At 41.7% G+C, this 18,099-nt stretch overlaps 1 protein-coding gene across 1 annotated transcript in view; it reads left to right on the forward strand.

Moving 5' to 3' along the window:
- The first annotated feature begins 14,086 nt into the window (after positions 1-14,086).
- The window catches only part of TPCN2 (two pore segment channel 2), a 42,418-nt gene continuing 38,405 nt past the window's right edge, over positions 14,087-18,099 (forward strand). Inside the window, exon 1 of the mRNA XM_089521380.1 lies at positions 14,087-14,203. Coding sequence (XP_089377506.1) covers positions 14,122-14,203 — 82 coding nt within the window. The 5' untranslated portion in view covers positions 14,087-14,121. The remainder of the gene's footprint in view (positions 14,204-18,099) is intronic.

Genomic DNA, 18,099 nt, shown 5'->3' on the forward strand with positions numbered 1-18,099 from the left:
AAAGCGCCGCCCCTCGCATGTGATGGGGGCGCCTCATAGCACCCGTTTAAATAGGGCCATAGTATGGGCAAACCTCACTCAACAATGACTCTGACAATGAAGGTTTCTGCAAAGTCTATTTGTGCCCTCAGCCTGCTTCTCCTCATACTCTGTCTAGCTAGAAGTTTTTCTTTTAGCAGCATCAGTATTAAGAGGATGAAGAAGGGTAAATCTGCATTAAACAATGCAAAAAGCCTCAAGCTGTGAAAGAATGGGTTTTGGTCTATCAAATCTTAATGAAGTTATGAGTGCCTGCCTACAACAAGCAATATAAATAGCAGCTGCCTCCAGAATCTCTTACTGACCATGTGTAAACAACAGAACAGAAAGAAAGGAGAAAATGGGGCCATCAAAATGAGAATCATAACAAAAGTGGAGACTTGTTAAAGAAAGAAAAAAAAATATGTATGCAGGTTGGAAGAAACTTTCAATTGGTCTCCAGGAAGTTCAAAATGTTTTTGTTTACTCATGCAAAGCTTACTTGGTTGTTTCATTTCATGTGTGCAAATTATTAGTTTTGAATAACAGACATGTGGAACATGTTCAAGTGCTCTCTTTTTTTGTAGAAATTATCCCTATTCCTCCCATGTTGTTCCTGCCTCTGATATCAAATATTTTGTTAGAGATATAATGCCCAGGAACACATCTACTTTGTTAATATACAGTATCTGTATGTTCAGTGTGGTTGAAAAGTCCTCATATAGCATGGGAAGGTATATGGTGAGTGCTTTATAATTCTTATATCTTGAAGAGTACGAAAAGCATCAAGATTTTCGAGGGCTAGAGTAATGGATGGTGGAGAAATTCTCAGCAGTTTAAAGTGGATTTTAAATTTTGCAGCTATCACAATCACTTGAGAATAGTTTTACAAAGCAGGTGTGGTTGCAGAGGTCTGATGACACAAAATGACTAATAACAACATGAAATGAAATGAAATGATCCTATACATACTTGTTCAGACCTAAGTTCCATTGTGTCTGAAGGGATGTATTTCCACAGATGATAGGGTTGCTGCAGCCTAAGTGAAGGTTGCTTCAAATCACTCTTCTTGTGGTTCTATGCCTTCAAGTCATTTCTGACTTCTGGCAACCTTATGGTGAATCTATAGGATTTAGAAATGACAACATAGGAAGATTACTTTTGGCACAACATTGGAAATCAGCTGTGGTACCTATGATTGATGAATGGCTACTGAAACTGCATGATATGATGGAAATGGACTGACTGACAAGAATTATTCATGGGAAAGATGAGAGAAAGATTGAAAAAGAATGGAGACCGTAAAAACGTTTTGTGGTAAACACTGGGAAAAGACAGGAAATAGTACGGATGTAAACTCAGATGTATAAAACCCATTTAACAATGATAAGGATAGGGAGAAGTAAATTATTAATGAGAAATAAATACTGGAGTTATCGGGGAAAAAACATTAATAATATAAGGTGACAATTAACAGCGCGGTAATAACCACACAAGATGAGTGTTATACTTTGGAAGTGTGTATATATATATATATATATATATATATATATATATTGTGTTTGTAATCATGATAGAGGAAATAACTGAATGTTGACAACCATGAAAAGATTGTGAGTTGTTTATATGTATCAGTATATCAATATATAATAAAATTAAAAAAAAAGAAATGACAATTAAAGCTGTGTCAATTTGCATTACTTCTGCAATGTAGATGCATCCTGTGGCTTGCAGACGTGCAAGTACTTACTGGTATACCCTGATATGACTTAAATGGTTTAAGATACAGCTGTTCTAGTGTAAAGTCTGGAAGCTTTTAAGCAGAATGAGTCACTAGCCAGGACATTTATGTAATTATCCATCTTTAAAGGCTCAAATGCAACATTACAACACAAGAACATTATTTTTACCCTAATGACAGCAAGGCTAGAAATTGCCAAAAACTAGAAGTCATTAAGATCCTGGTTTAACAGAGTATGGGCCATTGCATGCCTTGAAAATCTGAAATACCACCTGAAAATATGTGTAAATGAAAACAACTGTGACACATTTGTGAGAACATGGTATGGACTTATTAAACGCGCTGGTGCAGATATATCTCCTGTGAAATATTGGAAGACTCTCTTTTGACAGTGTCATGCAGAAGACTCCCATGAACCTCACCTTCTTATGGATGGAAAGGACTGAATAAGCTTACAAAGCAAAAAACAGAAAGAAAAACAGTCATCACATTATGATGTTTCTGAGGGTGCATTTACACTATAGAAGTAATGCAGTTTGACACCTCTTTAGCAGCCACGGCTTCATCCTACAGACTCCTAGGATTTGTAGTTTTGTGAGGTACCAGCACTTTTTGGCAGAGAAGGGTAAAGACCTTGTAAAACTACAAATCCTGGGATTTCATAAAATGGAGTTACAGGACTTAAAGTGGTGCCAAACTGCATTATTTCTACATGTAATTTAGGATGCACCCTAAGTTACACATATGTGTGACTTCTCACAATACTGTTATTCTCTCATGATGCTGTTTATAGATGTGAATTAAAAACAATAAAAATGTGTGTCTGTGTGTGTGTGTGTAGGTAGGTAGGTGGGTGGGTGCATAAATAATTTTCTGTATCATCATGAGAAAGGGTGTTTCTAAATATGGCTATTGCTGTGCAACCAATGTTCCTTATTCATGTAATTTTACAGAGGGCCCGAGGTCATTGTTTTACAATTGTAATCATCTCGTGTTTTCCAACTATTTCTTCTGTCTCTCCCCACAGCTCTGAAAAAGTCATGCAAGGACTTTTGATTAATAATGCTAACATGAGTGTGTCTGGGTGTACCCTGAAGGTTGTAAAGAATGTTGGATATTATGTAAAAGTTTGGTAGTGGATAAAATTTGATATTCATATAATAAGCTCAGCAGCAGTAGTGTGTACCCCAACAGTATATACCTTAGCTTCCACAATATACCACTTTCCCATGCCTGCATCCTGTGGAATTCTGGGTTTTGCAGTTTAGGTATTAGGGCTCTCTGGCTGAAAATTTTAAATGTCTCTCCCGAAACTCCCAGTTCCAGGATTCCATAAGATAGAGCCATGACAGTTGAAGAGGAATCATAGTGCTAAGGGATCCTAAACCTGAGGGAATGAACATGAAAACCTACTTTGTATATTGCAGAATATATTGACCACAATGTTCATTTTGCTCCTCCAACAATAGTCTCTATGTGACTCATTTACATGAACTGCAGAATCTTGTGCTTGTATGCATTGCACTTCTCTTTCTCACATCCATACAACTAGTTGTTGTTGTTGTTAGCTGCTTTCACAATACTATGAATCAGACGTTTCCAAACCCCCCTATCCTCTACCTCCCTGCAGGTCTTGTAACACACTAGTTACTAACACACTAGTTAATAACTAACTAGGTAGTAACACACTAGTTACTACCTCCCTTTATTGTTCTTTTAGGAGCTGCTGCAACTATATACCCATCCAAAATGCAATGGTAGAAGTTAGGTGTCCATTAGTTTACTCACTGTGTGACTTTCAAGATAACGAAAGAACATCAAGTCCCCTTGCTATCAATTTTTCAAGGTCAGATAAATTGCTTACTACTGCTTTTGTACTAGAGATCAGTTTATTATTTTTAATCTCATAAAGTATACAGGGAAGCTCTCAACTCTTTCAGATGAAGCAATGGCCAACTGTTTACAAAGTAGTGTATCTTCAGCCAACAAACTTATCTCAAGAGGCTAAGCCAATCATAATACACACAAATCCATTAGTGTTTTAGATCTTTGTCATGTCTGTTGCAAGAATGTGACCTGGTTGTTCCTCAAGAAAAAGCACATTCCCACTATTAAAATGCACTGACTTTTCACAAATCATACAATCCCTGCTCCTATCAGCCAGCAAGCAGGTGTGGAAATCATACTGTTTCTTCCGCCCCCAACTAATTCCCTCCTATTATTCTCAAATAAGAAAGAAGAGTCTTGGATTTCATCCACACTGCACAATTACAGCAGTTTGATATCACGTTGGTTGTTATAGCTATGGAACCATAGGATTTGTAGTTGCTGATCTGTTTGGAAGGTACCAAGGTAGGGGACTGAAGATTAGGTTAGTTTAATCCTGTAGTCCAGACACCCAGAGTACCTTCGCGAATTGTACTATGAGGGAATGAACCTACAGTCTCTGATAGAGAATTCCAAATTCTTCAGCATACTGCAAATCCCATGATTCCATACAGGTAGGGTTGCCATAAGTCAGGACCTCCAAACCGGGACAAATGTAGGACAACATTTTCAAATGTAGGACACTTTTTTTTTAATGGAGGACACACGAAAAAATTTGATGATTTTTTTTAAATGTTAATATAAATGCATGTTTCTTAGGCATGATCAAAATGGAGGAGGACAAGCCTAGACTGAGGACACAGGCTCCTCTGAGGGGCTTGTGTGCTCGGCCCAGGCCTGTCCCCCAAGGCCACTCTCCTCTTCCCGGACCTCCCCTTTCCTCCAAAGGGCTCTTTGGAGCTCTTTGAAGGGAAGGGAAGGGAGGCAGGAAAGGAGAGGAGAGACCTGGGCACTAGCCCGGTCCTGCTCTTCCCAGACCTCCCCTTTCCTCCAAAGGGCTCTTTTTGGAGCCCTTTGAAGGGAAGGGAAGGGAAGGGAAGGGAGCAGGGAAGGCGAGGACTCGGCGGCTGCGGAGGACAGCCCCAGGCCTCTCCTCAGCGGCTTCATTTTCCTCAGGCCAAAGGGAGCCTGCAGAAAACGCAGCCGCCGAGGAGAAGCCTGACCCAAGCAGGGAAGGTAAGTAGGGAACTAGGGAGGGAAGGAGGGAGGGAGGAGGCAAGGCAAAGGACTTTTGTCCCCAATTCGACGTCCCATGCTTCTTCACTGAGACTCTACTGTACACAGAAAGTGCACTTTGGGGGGGGGACCTTTGAAAATGGGCACCCACCACCTCCTCCTCCTGTTTCCCCCTCCTCCTCCTCCTCCTCCTCCTCCTTGCCATGCACTAAGAAAGGGCGCTTTCCCTTCCCCCTGGCTTTCCCAGAGTCTCACTCCTCCTCCTCCAAGGGTCCACCTCCTCCTTGAGGCTGGCCAATGGCCGAGTGGGGCTGGAAACAGCTCCGCCCCAGCTGCTTTGCCATTGGCCAGCTAGCCTCAAGGGGACGAGTGTTCCCTTTAGGCGCGATGGCTGCCGGCCAGGGCCCAAACCCGGGATTTAGAGTGAACCGGACCGTGACCGTGCCAGTACCCCCAAAACCGTTACAATCACGGGTGCAGCTGGGTTATGGCATCCCTACATACAGGGCCATTACCGGGGGGACGGGACACTCACACTATATCATTGAATACTAAAATTAGATAGGAAGAAAATAAACTCATTTGAGATGTAGTGTGAAAGAAGAGTTCTGTGGATATTGTGGACTCCTAAAGACAAATGAATAGGTCCTAGACAAGTAAATCAGGCCTGAACTCTCCCTAAAGTCAAAGATGACTAAACTGAGGCTGCCATACCATGACCGTACCATTAGAAGGACTCGCTGGAAAAGACAATAATCGTAGATAAAGTGGAAGGCAATAGGAAAGAGGAACACCACATACCAGATAGATAGATTCAATCAGGTAAGCCACAGGCCTGAGTCTGTGAGATTTCCCCCCCCCCCCCTGAGTCTGCAAGACCTGAGGAAAGGTGGTTGAGGATGGGGTAACTTTGAGGTCTCTCATTCATAGGGTTGTCATAGGTCAAAGTCAATTTGAAGGCAGTTAACAATAACAAGGGTTGCCAAAGGCTGGAATTGACTTGAAGGCACATAATAAAAACTAGAAGTCAAACATCACGTTTCACAAGTTTGCAAGCTATTTTGGTAGAACTTTTATGTTCATGCTGAAACTATTGACTTAGAACTGCGTTCCTTAGGCTGTATAAGCAACTTCTAATTATTCTGAGTTTCAAATTAGATTGCTGCGTTGCTTTGTGGTCTACTGTTTAAGAAATATCCCATGCCCTTATAGTGTTTTCTAAACTGAGTTCTGTGCCGCACCTGAATTTAAACACTTAAACACTCCCCACAAACTTCATAAATGAACATGAAGTTACAGGATGGGAAAAAATATTTTTCATTGAGATTTACCTTACATTGGAAACATTGTTCATTAAAATATTGAACACTCTGTAGTTGTTGTCGTTCACTGTATTCTCCAAGTACCAACAAGTTCCAGGGTCAGCATGACAAAGTGGTGTCTTAGTAATATTTATTTACAAATGTAAAAGGGATCGTAGTGGAAGCAAGTGGACCCTCCAGCAACAGACATCACTGTCAATAATCCTACACTTGATGCATAAATAGAGCCAGTGCACCTGACACGTCACTTTCGGCCAGCTTTCAGAAAACTCTGACTCTTATGATCCCACCCAGATTTAAACTGTTTCAAGCTATTTCTCATCTCCTTCCTAAGTCCAACACCAGGAGGATTTCACTTTCCAAAGTCTCTTTATATTTTGAAAGTGGACAAAGATCCAAACCCACACCCACTGATTAAACAGTCATCAGAAGATGAGTAAGAAAAGACTGGAGACCCACTCAACTACCCTCCCTGGCATCTGTAATTGTATTATGGCTTTTTGGAGCAGGAATTATTTATTGCCTAATATGACTTGTAGTTGAACTGTTCCTTACTAATGTCTAATTATAGCCTTATTTCATAATGAAGGAAGAAAACTCCTTAATCAACTCCCAAAGCACAACCTAAGGCAAGCAGTAAGACTTTTCCTCCTCCTAATGATTTTGTAAGTGATCATGGGAACAATGATTTCAAGTGTATAAATGAATAGCAAAAATATAATTATAGCTTGCGTTGAAATCACTTTGCATAAAATTGCTAATAGGAATTTGGCTGCGTGTGAAAAAGCCATTTGAAATGGTTATAATGGAAAACTTGGAGGCTTCTCATCATACACACCCTCCATGTGTACAGCCCAATTTTACTGATATCTACTCATAAGAAAGTTCTACTGAGTTTACTTCCAGGAAAGCAAATACAGGATTGCTACATGGTTCAGTCAAATGTAGTTATTCAAAACTTTCTTGAAGGCATAATTAATTATTTCTAGCAGCAAAATGTGGTTTACAACCTTTCCCCTCCCTATTAATGTTCCCCATACATCTGCAAAGTGAATTAATTGTTATTCCTATTTTATAGACTGAAAAAAGAAGCAAGAAATTGATTACACTTTTGAAACCAAGGGCTTCATATCATTTTTAAAACAAAGCTATATATTTTTCATAATACCAAAGTTTGCTAACATTTATTTATGTAATTTTTATGTTTGTATATTACATAACGTTACATACATTAAAAGCTGCACTGACCAGGGAACCTGCATTCTTGACAGACCTCGGTTACCAAAGCCGCTGACAAAGAAGCTACTATTTAGAAAGTCTTTTTTTGCCTGCCCTGCCCCCTTTTTCCTTCTTGTCCTCTGTCTAGCCTAAAGTTTATTTAGCAGAATCAGCATTGGGAGATGATGAAGGAGAGCTGGAGAAACACAGACCTTTGTATCAGATTGCAGCAGCATGTCTGCTGTAAACAATGCAATAAAGCTTGAACTGGGAAAGAATGGGGTTCTCCTGTAGCTGATCCTACTGCAGCGGTGTGTGCCTCCCTACAATAGACGAAGTAAACAGCAGCAAAGTCCAGAAGCCCTTATTGATAATGTGTCAACAGCAAAACAGAAAGAAAAGGGGGAAAGTAGATATTCCTACCTCCCAATTCACCCAGGTCATGTTAAGAAGCATAGATCTGTAAGCTTGCCCACCTAAATAGAAATCATAGGATAAGTGTAGCCTGGTGGGTGGAAAAAATCATCCTTGAAAAAAGTGTTCATGTGGTTTCTTGAAGGATCAAAATGTTTCTATTTACTTATGCGTGACTTACCTGACCTAATTCAGGTAAGAACAGAATTATTGTTCAGGAAGTTACTATTAATGGCTGATTCAGTTTAGGGCTACTGTGGCATTTTTGTTAAATACATTTTTAAACTGTGAGCTGATTTAGTGACAGTATTTTTAAAAATGATGCTTCATAATTCTACCTCATCACTTTTGAAATGCTTCGTTTTGATACACAGTAGATTTATACTTCCACAGGGCAGCAGGCCCTTTTCAACTATGATTCCACTAACTGCCATGGCAACCTCCTATGTAATCCTGGGATCTGCAATTTAGGAAAGGGTATTTAGAACTTTAAATACAGAGAAATAGAGGACAACAATAAAAAGGGAAGAATAAGAACCTTTTCCACAAGATCCGGGAAATCAAAGGAAAGTTCAAACCGAGGACTGGGATGCTCTATGACAATAAAAATAACATAATTCAAGCCCAGAAAGGAATAAAAAGATGTTGGGATGCAAAACACACAATAATTATATAACAAATATGACAAAATGAAGGACACGTGGAACAAAGAGCCATATGAAGATGAATCCCAAATTCTAGAAAGAGTTGTGGAAGCTGCAATAAGAGAAATGGCAAGAAACAAATAACAAATCACCAGAAACAATGATAGTCCAATCAAACTGCTGCAGTCCACATTGACAGAGTTAGCTATAGTACTAACTAAAGCGCGGTACAGACTGCTGAAAAACAGTGGCCTGCCGGCGCCTGTTTTTCCGCTGGAGGGAAGCTGCAGCTGCCAAACTGTGCGCCTTCCCTCAGCAGAAAAAGGACCCATGAAAAGCAGGTTCTTTTTACGCCTCAAGGGCAGCATAACAAGTGTACCACTGGCGCACTCGTTACGTAAGCGCCATGTGGCACTGTGCGGATGCTGCGCTGCACTTACGTAACAATGGCAGCGCCCATGTATACAGGGCGCCACCATTATTACATCCTCATCACGTGCTAGGGTTGTGGGGCGTGTGGCAACCCTAGCATGTGACAAAGGCGCCACTGAGGGCCTGTTTGTACCGGGCCTAACATATGTCAACAGCTATAGAAAACAAAATGATGGCCAACAGATAAGAAACGACCAATATACATCTCCATCCACAAAAAGGAGACACTGCAGCAACTATAGGACCATAGCACTTTCCCATGCAAACAAAATTATGCCCACAATTCTGCATCATAGACTCCAACTATACATAGAGAGAGAAACTGCAGAGGTTCAAAGAGGGTTCAGGGCTAATGGGGCGCACCAGGGAATTCCAAAAGAAAATCAGCATGTGTTTTACAGACGATAGCAATGCTTTTGACTGCATAGGTCATGAAAGGCTATGGAACGCCCTTAAAGACATGGGATTGCCAAGGCATCTGATTGTCCTGATGAGGAATCTATACTCAGGACAAGAGGCTACTGTTAGAACAAAGGGCTTAGACAAGGCTTCATCTTAACCTGCTGCCGTTCAACTTATATGCAGAACATATTGCAAGGAAAGCAGGCTTGGACACAGAAAGAGGAGTGAAAATAGGAGGAAGGAATATCAACAGTCTAAGACAGGGGTAGGCAACCTTTTTGAGCCGGGGGCCGGGTTGCTGTCCCTCAGACAAATGGGGGGCCAAAGCCAAAAAATAAATAATTAAATAATTTTTTTAAAAAAATTACATATATGAATAAACCAGGACAAATGTAGGACAAAATTTTCAAATGGAAGACGTTTTTTTTAAAAAAATGAAGGACACGCGAAAAAATTTGCTGATTTTTTAAAAAGTGTTAATATAAATGCATGTTTCTGAGGCTTCTATTGACAATTGCCCCCCAAAGGCCCCGGCGGCAATCGGCGGCAGGACCGGGCTGGGGCCAGTCCCAAGGCCTTGCCGGGCCGCATCCGGCCCGCGGGCCGCAGGTTGCCTACCCCTGGTCTAAGATATGCAGACAACACCATACTACTAGCAGGGAACCTCAAAGACCAGGAACAACTACTAAGAAAGATCAAGGAAGAAAGTGAAAAGGCAGGCTTACTGTTGAACATAAAGAAAACAAAAATAATGACAACTGAGAATCCAGACAAATTCAACCTAGGTCCAAATCACATTGTAGAAATAATCCAGTTTGAGACTGCTTTTACTGCCCTGACTCAATGCTAGGGGATCCTGGGAATTGTAGTTTGTTGTGGCACCAGAGCTCTCTGACAGAGAAGGCTAAAATACAATTCCCAGTTTTGCAGTGTGTTTTGGACCTAAGACAATGAAGAAATAGAAGCACAGTCGCCCCTCCTTTCTTGCAGACTTGAGATCTGTATTATCCTCAGTGGGGTGTCCCCCTGCTGTGCCCACCGCGTGCTTACAGGGGCACACCCCATTCAAGACTATGGGGCTTGAATACATGCGAGTCTCCGTTTTCATGGGGGGGGGGGTCGGGTCTGGAACAGATCCCCTGCAAAAACGGAGGGTTGACTGCAGTAAAGGAGTTCTCATTCCTGGGATCAAACGCTGATAGGAATGGGGACTGCACCCAGGAAATCAGAAGATTAATTTTTTTAAAATTTTTATTGTTAAAATATATAAAATATACACAATTACATCAACATTCAGAGAAAGAAAACAAGAAAGAAAAAAGAAAAAAAGGCAATAAATAAGCAAATACATATATACATATCAGCACGTACAAACTTACGCCAAGACATACCATTCATATATTTCTACTTATGAAGTATAATACCATTCACTATATTATTCCAAATAAAGAGCAACCTTCAATCCAACTTCTCCCGCTCTTCTTTCTGCTAAGTATTCTAACTCTTCTCTCTCTTTATCCCTCTAACCTCTTCTCTCTCATTCCCTCTTCCTATCCTATCCTTTCTATCTACTCAGATCTACCTACACACACCTTCCTCACCTACAGTTACCTTCTAACTTCTTCCTTATCATCTCCTTCTTGCTCTTCATTAGTTTCACACATACAACACTTTCACTCTTCATTCTTACCAATCTCTCTATTTTGACTTCCTCCTACCTTTACTAAGTTGTTACAGGATATATGACTTTCTGACATTAACATTAACACAAGTGGATCCACTTTTCCTTAGCTATCAAGGTTTTATCTCCCCTTACATTATATATATATCACCTAGCGAGCCTAAACACTAGTAGATTTTAAAGACATCACCGCTATTTCACCCCATTGCCTCTCTAAAAATTGGATCACCCTTTCCCATTCGTCCCTAACATATTCAGTTCCGTTATCTCTTAAAGTTTGAGTTAAATTATCCATCATAATAGCTTCATATATTTTTGTAATCCAGTCTTCTAACCTTGGACCCTTGTCATTTTTCCATTTTTGGGCGAAGCATATTCTAGCAGTAGCAGTCAGGTAATAAAGAATTTTCTTATCAGTTCCCTTTATCTGATCATCAAACATGCCCAACAAATAAATCTCTGGTTGCAATTGTACTTTCCCCCCCAAAATACTGTATTCACAATTTGGCTATTTATCATTTTCCAAAATTTTTTGGCTTCTTTACATGTCCACCAGCAATGGTAAAAAGTTCCGATATCTTTCTTGCATTTCCAACACAAATTATTTTTGACCTTATAAATTTTTGCAATTTTTACTGGTGTTATATACCAGTGAAAAAATAATTTATAAAAATTCTCTCTCAGACTTTGAGAAACTGTAAGTTCATGATTATTTTTCCATGCTCTTTCCCATTGCAACATTTCAATTGGATGACCTATCTCCCTTGCCCACTTGATCATATCCTCTTTCACCACTTCTTGTTCCATTTCATAAGATAGCAGCATTTTATAAATCTTTCCAATTAATTTCTCCTGGTCTTCCAATAATAATTTCCCTAATTCCGAATTGCCTTGAGATCTTACTACCTTTTGTTCTTTCATGTCTTGTTTATATCTCATAACAATCTGATTATATGTAAACCAATTAATTTGCCAACCTTCCTCGTTGAGTTTCTCTTGGGATTTTAAACACAATTTACCTTCATCACTATACAGTAAGTCTCTATATCTGTACCATTTAGAATTCATGATCATTTCTTTTCTGTAGAAAGCTTCCTGGGGGGAAACCCAACCTTCAATAGACTCTATTATTCTTCGTTTGTACTTGTTCCAAATTCTGATTAGTGGTTTCCTGATACAATGTACATTAAAGGCTCTATTAACTTTGTCTTTTCCATATATTAAATAGGCATGCCAACCATAGGTATTTCCCTCGCTTTCTAATTCTAGTAAATTTGTGTTTTCTAGGGTCATCCAGTCTTTGAGCCACATTAGTCCACAAGCTTCAAAGTATAATTTAAGATTTGGTAGATCTAAACCTCCTCTGAAATCAGAAGATTATGAATGGGGAGGGCGGCTATAAAAGAATTAGAAAACCATTGTATTCCCTATTACTATGTGTGGATGTGAGAGCTGGACAGTTAAGAAACAAGGGAGTTTATCAGACAAAGGAAATTGGAAGTATAATCCAATGGCAATCCGAACGCAATCATGGGGTTTAATGTTATTGTGTGATAGACTACCACATGCAATTTCGGGCAATGGGAAGTCAGTCCGAACGCAATCCTGGGGTTTCACGTTATTGCGTGAGAGGTGATCACATGCAATTTTGGGCAATGGCAAGCTATTTTCAGGCAATGGGAAGCCAGTTCGAATGCAATTTGAATTCACGTAAATTCACTGGCCCCACTTTCTTTTCATTCGAAATTAAGAGAAATTCCTCCTGTGTGATAAATGGGAAGAAAATAAACTCACTGGAGATTTGGTGCAGGAGAAGAGTGCCGAGGATTCTGTGGATAGCTAAAAGGAGAAACAAATGGGTCCTGGAGCAGATCAAGCCAGAAATTTTCTTGGAAGCCAAGATGACAAAATCGAGGTGGTTGTACTTTGGACCCATCATGAGAAGGCAGGACTCACTGGAAAAACCATAATGCTAGGAAAGGTGGAGGGAAGCAGAAGGCCACATGCTAGATGGATTGACTCTGTTAAGGAGGTCACAAGTATGGGTTTGCAGGACATAAGGAGGGCAGAGGACAGGGGGTTGTGGAGATGTCTCACCCACAGGGCCACCATGGGTCCAGATCGACTCAAGGGTGGCTAACAACAAAAATTTAGAAGTCTCATCCAGAAAGATCTAGCACTTGTTATTGTTGTTGTTGCCCTTGGGTTGTTTCCAGCTGACAGTGATCTTAAGGGGAACTGTCCAGTTCCCACTTTTTAGTAAGATGTGTTTGCCATTACAATCCTTTGAGGCCGAGTGTGACTTGTTGCGCAGTGTGTCACCCAGAGGGTTTCCATGCCCAAGTCGGGATTTGAACGTGACTCCCAGGATCCTGGCCCAACATTCAACGCTCCCGTTGGGCTCTCTAGTACTCCACCAAACTACAGGCCTCAGGCTTCTATGGGATGTGGCCATGCAACTAAAGCGGAACGGGAGTCCTGTAACTGTGCAGCGTGAAAGGGCCCAGAGTCAGATTGCTGCCAGAAGCTCCAGCAAAGTAGTATTTGGCTACTGCAATTCCACTTTCTTAAATTTAAGACTAAGCTTCTCTGCATCCAGTTAGGTTTCCTAGGGCTGCGTCCACACTGCAGAAATAATCCAGATTGACACCACTTTAACTGCCATGCCTCAATGCTAGGGAATTATGCGAATTGGTGTTTTGTGAGGGCTATAACTTTCTATTTCAGAGAGCTCTGGTGCCACAACGAGCTACTATTCCCAGGATTCCATGGCATGGAGCCAGGGCAGTTAAAGTGGTCTCAAACTGAGTTATTTCTGCAGTGTGGATGCAACCTTAGGGGGAAAATAATGTTGGAGGTGGAAATGACAGTGGTGCCTTTAAGAGGCTGTGGACTTCAGCTCCCAGAAGCCTCAGCCACATTAGCCAATAGCCTGGAATTCTGGGAGCTGAAGTCCAAAATCCCTTTAAAGCCAGGGCACAGTTTGGGGACCATTGGTATAACGAGCACAAAGAGCCCTGTTAGTCACAACGTTGCTGCTGCTGCTGCTGCTGCTGCTGCTGCTGCTAATGCAGCCCAAGGACAGGAAGCAGCCCGAGCCCAGCCCAGAGGCAGCAGGCAGCTCCTCCCCGGCGGACAGGCGGAGCTCGGCCTCTCCCTCCGGCTCTGCTCCAGGAGGAAGAGCCCATGGAGGACCAGGAGAGGCAGCCTTTGCTTCAGCCGCCGCAGGGAGCCTCCGCGCCCTCCTCCCCCCGCAGGGCCCGCAACGGTGAGCCCCCGGGGAGGGAAGGGAGAAGCGTCCTCCTTTTCCCGGACCCGTCCTCCATTTCAGCCTCCTCCTCCTCCTCCTCCCTCCCAGGGGGCATTGCAAAACGTCCTCCCTTTTGGAGCAGGAGCATGGGCTTATATTTCTAGGCAGGGTGGCTCCATCTGGCCAAGCCCTGGGTTGCCTGGCTTTGGGAGGTCACTCGGTGGCCTTCTCCCAAAAGAGGATCCAGAGGGGCTTAGCAGAGAAGAGAATGTCAAAGACTGAGCTTCAAAACACACTGCAGAAACAACCCAGTCTGAGGCCCCTTTAGCTGCCCTGGCTCAGTGCTAGGCAATCCTAGGAACTGTATTTGGTTGTGGTCCAGAGCTCAACGACAGAGAAGGCTGAAGGTCTCACAAAGTACAGTTTCCCAGAATTCCCAGGGAAGTTAAAGTGGTCCCAAACTGAGTTCTTTCTGCAGTGTGTTTTGGACCTAAGACTGCAAATGCTAGGATTCAATAGGTTGGAGCTACAGCTCTTAAAGTGGACTCAAACTACATTATTTCTGCAGTGTAGACGCAGCCCATACAGAATTGTCCCCCTGCAGTGACTTTGGCTTGGTGCCAATGAGACTCTGCTGGTTGAATAGGCCAGGAAGTATCCCCTTTTCATTGCTCAAGCAATCCCTCGCAGCTCACTGAAATATTTCCCACTGAGGCTGGGGGAAAACAACAACGAGGAGATTAAATTGGAAAGCTATCTTTATGAACTACAAGTCCCAAGATGCCTGAGATTTCTGAGGCTTTGTAGTCCAAAGTGTAACTTTGCAAAGCTCTGACATAAAACATGCCCTGGTGGCTTTCAGAATTGAGCTTCTAGTGGTTGGGGACTTCATAAAAGTTTGGAGGTAATAAAATGAAAGGCTGTGCTGCAGTTACTGTAGTGGACTTTGTATGCCACATCTCAAGCTGAGAGATGTCTGTCTGTTCCCATTGCAGAGCTGAGGACAGGCTCTCCACTTATCTCCTCTGTTTCTTTCTCGATTGTTTTTCTTAACTGCTTTATGTTTGTTTGTCTGTCATACTCTAAACATGACAATGATGGCATCAGTACACAGACATTCGTGACATCATTGCAAGGTAAAAGAATATCTGTATGCCAGCTCCGTCATTTCCTAGTGGGATAATGTTTTCCATCACATGTGAAGACCACAGGCTACTTTAGGGGACGGAGCTGGCTTGCACACCTCTGTCCTCAAAGAGGAACCACTGTGGAATTTAGGAGGGAAATGGCTGGGGAATTAAAAGGATTGTGGGCTGCCTACCCCCCTCCTGAAATCTGCTGCCTGAGGTGATTGGCATGCCCTGCCTTGATTGCTCATAGTTAGGCTACCAGGCCTAGTCCTTCCTTAGGCAGAACAGTCGCACCAATGGTTTTGGGGACTTGCGTGGACAGTTAAAGACTAGGCCTTGCACCTGCACAGCAGAAATAATGCCGTTCGATACTGCTTTAATGGCCATGGCTCAATGCTGTGGAATTCCGGATTTGTAGTTTTGTGGGACATTTTTCCTCCTCCCTCAGGGAGCTCTGGTACCACAATAAACCACAGATCCTAAAATTCCACACAATGGAGTCATGGCAGTTAAAGCAGCATCAAACTGCATTATTTCTGCAGTGCAGGTGCAGCCTGAGCATGCTCAGTGGCCACAGAATGTAGGTTGCTAGGATGAGTGCTACCCCTGCAACACTTTTCTTTTGTGTTGCAGCTTGCAGGGGATTCTTTTGGCATGAAGTCATTGCTAGGCCTGCTGGGCTGTGAGCATACCTCAAAGTTGTATGTCCCATCTGAAAAAAACTTTCTTTATATTTGAATGTGGGTGCATACGGTTGGTTATTGAATGGTGAGGCAAAGTCTCTCTGCACATTCCCAAAGGAACTCTCTTTTTTCTATTAATTCACTTGCTTATGGGTTGAATTTTGTTTGATCTCTTGGTCTAATTGTATTTAGTTTGCTTCACTTTTCAATTAAATATAAAAGTGCAAGGCAAGAATAAAAACACATGCTATAAACCAGGAAGAAAGAAAAACATGGGTGTAAGTGTCTTGCAAATCTATCTGCAAAGAGGGTTGCAGGAATGGAAGAGATCTGCTGAAAGGGTGCAGGTTTTCTTTAAAGCTTAGGGGATAATACTGAAAAACAATGAAACTACCAGCCTAATAGTAAGTAAAACTGTCTGATGGTTTTCAGTAAAATGCAGCCAAACTGGTTGTGATAAAAATAACTCCCTCAGTAAAAGAGTAGCCAAGCTAAAGAGGTTTTAAAGTTAAGTACAGCCTCCTTGAGGTCACCTCAGAACAAATTGGTACGTTCACACAAAGTCTGTTATGTGCTGCCAAATGTAATGAATTAATTATTTTTATTTACTGCCTTGAGTCCCACTTTGGGGGAAATATTATTATTATTATTATCATTATTATTATTAACCTTTATTTATAAACAGTATAAATGAAAATATTGATGTTGATGATCCCATCTTTCTTCCAATCAGCTCAATGCAGCATACATGGTCCTCTTTCTCCCCACTTATACTTACAAACTTTGAGGCAGGCCAGATTGAGAGAATGACCAGGCCTAGCTTGCTCTGTTAGTTCTCTGGCTCAGTGGTGGCTTGAACCTGGATCTCTTAAATCCTAGTCTGCATGAAGTACATTGTTGTAGCCGGTTGAGAGATCATGCAAAGAGTGATTCCATATGTCATGTACTGTTAGAAAGCGATCCTGATCCATATCCATAACTTATGATTACATTATGTTTTAGTTCAGTACTACCCAGAGTGGTGGTCTGTGGACTGGTGTGGGTTTCTGGCAAATGTCTATGAAAGCAAGAAACAGTTGTAGTCAATGGGCACAAATATGGTGCCAACCCCTGGCTGTTGTTGTTGTGTGCCTTCAACTCGTTTCCAACTTTTGGTGACCCTAAGGCAAACCTATCATGGTTTTTTCTGGGGCCAAGAGTGTGTGACTTGCCCTGGGCCAGTGGCTTTCCATGGCTGAGTGAGCATTCAAACCCTTATCTCCAGAGTCTAGTCCAACACTCAAATTATTACACTGTGCTGGCTCTGCCAGTCTCTGTCACATTTGAGAAAAAACCCAACTGGTCTCCCATAGCAGATAGCTTAAGCTTTTAGTGGGATTTTGGTACACTGGGACCAGTCACTATAAGTTCAGTATGTAAAACTCATTCAGGCTTGGGTGTGCTTTTCATAAACCATTTGAACTCTGTAAAACATTGTATGCTGGAATAAATCTAAGGTTAGTAACTGCCAGCATTTTCATCTAAGCTTTTCATGTAGATGATTCATTCTGAGAGTTTTTGATTGTTGGGATCAGTCTTTCAGTGCTATATCTTGAGATGTCACTCTGTAGAAATCTCTACTACACACCCAAATCCACCCATAGGACTTTTTATTCACTAATGTACCATTTGGAAATCATTTCCATATATGTTTCTAGGAACATTGATGCTGGGGTGGAATCAAATGTCATGTTTTTATAGTGGCATGGGGCTGCTTTTGAAGTGCCTGACTGCATTTAGTTGAAACATACCTGCAGGTTTTGTAGCAGAAGGTAGCTTGCGTGAGGCCAGTTAGCTGATGCCAATTAAGTATAACTCAGCTCCAGCCCACACAAGTCCTTAAAGCTTATTTTGTACTTAAAATGTTTCCTTGTAAAATATTAACTAGGCGTATGAGATATGCTGTTTTAAAAAATCAGACTGCCGAAAAACAGCAAAGTGGCAGATGGATGGCTGAGTCAGCTTTTGCTTAGCTGGTATGCACACCTGTCACTTCAAACACAGAAATGGAAGCTGAGTTGAATGGCACTGGGAAACGTTGACCAAGAGTGAAGTTTTATGT

This window comes from Sceloporus occidentalis, unplaced genomic scaffold, assembly GCF_023333645.1.
Source record: "Sceloporus occidentalis isolate IW3139 unplaced genomic scaffold, rSceOcc1.0.p SCAF_4, whole genome shotgun sequence".
Lineage (NCBI taxonomy): Eukaryota > Metazoa > Chordata > Lepidosauria > Squamata > Phrynosomatidae > Sceloporus > Sceloporus occidentalis.